This window comes from Penaeus vannamei, chromosome 16, assembly GCF_042767895.1.
Source record: "Penaeus vannamei isolate JL-2024 chromosome 16, ASM4276789v1, whole genome shotgun sequence".
NCBI classification, from domain to species: Eukaryota; Metazoa; Arthropoda; class Malacostraca; order Decapoda; family Penaeidae; genus Penaeus; species Penaeus vannamei.
Window position 1 is genome coordinate 595955 of NC_091564.1, and position 4055 is coordinate 600009.

At 50.5% G+C, this 4055-nt stretch overlaps 1 protein-coding gene across 1 annotated transcript in view; it reads left to right on the forward strand.

The window, feature by feature from the left end:
• LOC113825500 (uncharacterized) overlaps positions 1-3433 on the forward strand; it is an 11147-nt gene extending 7714 nt beyond the window's left edge. The window contains exons 2-3 of the mRNA XM_027378343.2: positions 1558-1875; positions 2626-3433. Coding sequence (XP_027234144.2) covers positions 1592-1875; positions 2626-2905 — 564 coding nt within the window. The 5' untranslated portion in view covers positions 1558-1591 and the 3' untranslated portion in view covers positions 2906-3433. The remainder of the gene's footprint in view (positions 1-1557; positions 1876-2625) is intronic.
• The last annotated feature ends 622 nt before the right edge of the window (positions 3434-4055 follow it).

Sequence of the window (4055 nt, forward strand, 5' to 3'; positions counted from 1 at the left end):
TCAGGGGGAGGGGGTGGGGAGGGAAGAGGTAGGCAGTCAGGGGGAGGGGGTGGGGAGGGAAGAGGTAGGCAGTCAGGGGGAGGGGGTGGGGAGGGAAGAGGTAGGCAGTCAGGGGGAGGGGGTGGGGAGGGAAGAGGTAGGCAGTCAGGGGGAGGGGGTGGGGAGGGAAGAGGTAGGCAGTCAGGGGGAGGGGGTGGGGAGGGAAGAGGTAGGCAGTCAGGGGGAGGGGGTGGGGAGGGAAGAGGTAGGCAGTCAGGGGGAGGGGGTGGGGAGGGAAGAGGTAGGCAGTCAGGGGGAGGGGGTGGGGAGGGAAGAGGTAGGCAGTCAGGGGGAGGGGGTGGGGAGGGAAGAGGTAGGCTGTTAGGGGGAGGGGGTGGGGAGGGAAGAGGTAGGCAGTCAGGGGGAGGGGGTGGGGAGGGAAGAGGTAGGCTGTTAGGGGGAGGGGGTGGGGAGGGAAGAGGTAGGCAGTCAGGGGGAGGGAGTGGGGAGGGAAGAGGTAGGCAGTCAGGGGGAGGGGGTGGGGAGGGAAGAGGTAGGCTGTTAGGGGGAGGGGGGTGGGGAGGGAAGAGGTAGGCAGTCAGGGGGAGGGGGTGGGGAGGGAAGAGGTAGGCTGTTAGGGGGAGGGGGTGGGGAGGGAAGAGGTAGGCAGTCAGGGGGAGGGGGTGGGGAGGGAAGAGGTAGGCAGTCAGGGGGAGGGGGTGGGGAGGGAAGAGGTAGGCTGTTAGGGGGAAGAAGTCGGGCACTAAGGAGGGGAAGGGAGGGGAAGGCGAGAGCGAGGGGAAGATGTACGGAAGAAGAGGCTTTGCCAGAAATGGAGAAGGGTTGGAAGGAGAGGAAGAGGGAAATGAGAAAAGGAAAAGGGGGAGAGAGGAAAGAGGGGGCGAGGGAAGATGAAATTGCGGGAGGGAGAAGAGGGAGAAAAAGGGAGAGAGAGGAGGGGCGAGGGTTAATTGCGGGAGAAAGGGGGCGGGAGGGAGGAAAAGAGCGCGCAAGTGACACAACAAAAATTCACGCTGACGCTGCCGGCGGCGCCGTGCGGTACACGACAGCCTCCTCCTGCGCTGCGATGGGCGTCGCAGCGCGCCGGAATGAGGGCGCCCGTGATCTGCTGGCGATTTTGGTTTTGCGGCAGGCCTGGGGGGGGGGGGGCTTGGGCTTCAAGTTTCTTGACCATTCGTACCTTGGCGGTTTTGCTTTCTCCTTTTTCTTTTCATTATTTTCCCACGTCAAGAACTATCTTCTATTATCAATTTCATTTTTTGAAAATACAAGCAAATGCCTTCTTTCAAAAGCAAAGAAACACACCAGTACCTTTTTTACAACTAATGCTTCCTAATTACTACTTTGACGATCACAACTGTTTCATCGATAATGAAATCAGGTTATTGAAGTTTAGACATTGTAATTGACTGATTACTATGATGGTGATAAAAAACATTTGGATGTAATAGCAATACTAGCAACGGGAAACGATGAACCTAACGACGATGCCGCTGACGGCGATAAGATCATAATCATCGCAACTTTCCTCATGGCTGTTGCTTCTCTTCCTTCCAGAGAGAACGAAAATCCGGACGAGAAAGCCGCCCAAATGCTGACTTCCACGCACTTCGCCGCCGCGCTCCTGCTGACGCTCGCCCTCCTGACGCCCGGCCTCCGCGCGGAGCAGGAGGCCCTTCGGCAGAGTCAGCAGACGCGCGAGCTCACCCTCGAGAAGGTCCTGCACACGGCCGTGTCCACCTCGACCTACACGGTGGTGGTTTACCCGACCTGCACCACCTCCGTCGCGGGCGTGTCGGCCTGCCGCGACGCCCACGTTCCGAACCTAAGTCACATGATCCATCCGGAGGCCTCGCGGGCGCCGCTCAGGGGAAGGTGAGGCTCAGGGGCGGGCCGGGCGGTCCAGGCGCCCCCCGCGCGGCCCTAGCTTTTCTGGGGCTCCGGAAGGGCTGCTAGAGCCGAGGAATGGCTTCTGTGTTGGTTTTATCAGTGAACTCATGACTGCCATTACTGTTACTATTATTATTATTTTCATTATTACTGTCGTTATTGATATGTTCACAATAACTATCATCATCCTTATTATCGTTGTTATTATCATTGTCATTATTATTATTATTATTGTCATCATTTTCATGATTATTATTACAATGAATATTATTATTACGATCTTTACCATCATCACAATAGTTATTATCATCACCATCGTTATTATTGGTGTTATTATCATTGTTATTATTACTATTATTATTATTATTAGTGTTATTATCGTTGTTATTATTATTATGATTATTAGTGTTTTGTTATTATTATTATTATTAGTGTTATTATCATTGTTATTATAATTATTATTAGTGTTATTATCATTGTTATTATAATTATTATTAGTGTTATTATCATTGTTATGATTATCATTATTATTACTATTAGTAGTAGTGTTATTATTGTTATTATTATTATCATCATCATCCTCATTATTATTAGCATTGTCATCATTATCATTATAATTGATACTATGGTTATTGTTATTATCATTATCATTACTGTTGCTGATATTCTTATCTAGTCATAATCATCTGGCGAGCGAGAGCGGCTTCCTCACGCGCTCCCTTCCTTCTCCTCCAGCGTGACGGCGCTCCCCGCGCAGGACGGCTCGGAGAGCTCCACGTACGAGGTCGCCGAGGTCGTGATGCCCTCCTGCGACTGCCCGGCGCTTGGCGACGCCCCCGGCTCCTCCTTCCGCTCCGCCAGGCTGCTCCAGGACCAGGTCATCACCATCCGCTCGACGACCGTCCTCACCCACGACGTCCTCGTGACCAGCACCGACCACGCCACCACGGTGTCCATCACGTACAACGGCTGCGTCCCCCCCGACGCCCCGGCCACGGCCACCTGCGACTCGTAGGGGCCGGGCGCGCGGGGCGAATGGGGGCGGGGAGAGCGGGAAGTGGGGGGGAGGGAGGGAGGGAGGAGGGGGGGAGGTAGGCTGGGAAGAGAGGGTGAGAAAGGTGGGTGTTGAAAGGCTGCTGCAAAGCTCACGTCACAGGCAGACGTTTTATTTTCTCTTATTTATGATTCCTTTTTTGTATTCCTAACATTATTCTATTTGTACAATCTCGACGTGTTGGTGATTTTCTAATTTCATTCTTGACTGTGGCAGTCTTGAAAATGTTGCGTATTTTGTATGTTGTTAATATTTTAGCGTAAGGTTAACTCCAGAAGAGCGAGTGCATTACATGGATTCCCAAATTCTGTTCACAAATCTGTTCCTTTACATCTATATGAAGGCATCCGTTGTCATGAACCGGCAGATCCAAAAACCTTTTTGACAGTTCTTCGATGACAAAAAACATAAAGCATTCTTTCTTTGTTCTCTACGTTATTTTTATGTTTCCCCATTATGTATTCGTATCAGACTGCAGTTCTAATAAAGTGATAAATACTACTGCTAGTTTCTTAGTGGTATCTCCCCTTGTATAGCATACGATTTTAGATATGAAGAAAACGGCAGGTTGAAATTTGTGTGAGATTCGACGCGAGGAATATTCATTATACAGAGAGAGAGAGAGAGAGAGAGAGAGAGAGAGAGAGAGAGAGAGAGAGAGAGAGAGAGAGAGAGAGAGAGAGAGAGAGAGAGAGAGAGAGAGAGAAAGGGAGAGCAAAAGAGAGAGAAAGAGAGAAAGAGAGAGAGAGAGAGAGAGAGTGAGTGAGAGAGAGAGAGAGAGAGAGAGAGAGAGAGAAAGAGAGAGAGAGAGAAAGAGAGAGAGAGAGAGAGAAAGAGAGATAGAGAGAGAGAAAGGGAGAGCAAAAGAGAGAGAGAGAGAGAAAGAGAGAGAGAGAGAGAGAGAGTGAGTGAGAGAGAGAGAGAGAGAGAGAGAGAGAGAGAGAGAGAGAGAGAGAGAGAGAGAGAGAGAGAGAGAGAGAGAGAGAGAGAGAGAGAGAGAGTCGCAGACAGGTCCGTAGGAAGTCATAGGCACTGTATTTCCTTATTAAAGTACAATATAATTCCCAGATTAAGGATTTACTTCAGCTGACGTAAATTCATGATCGAGTTA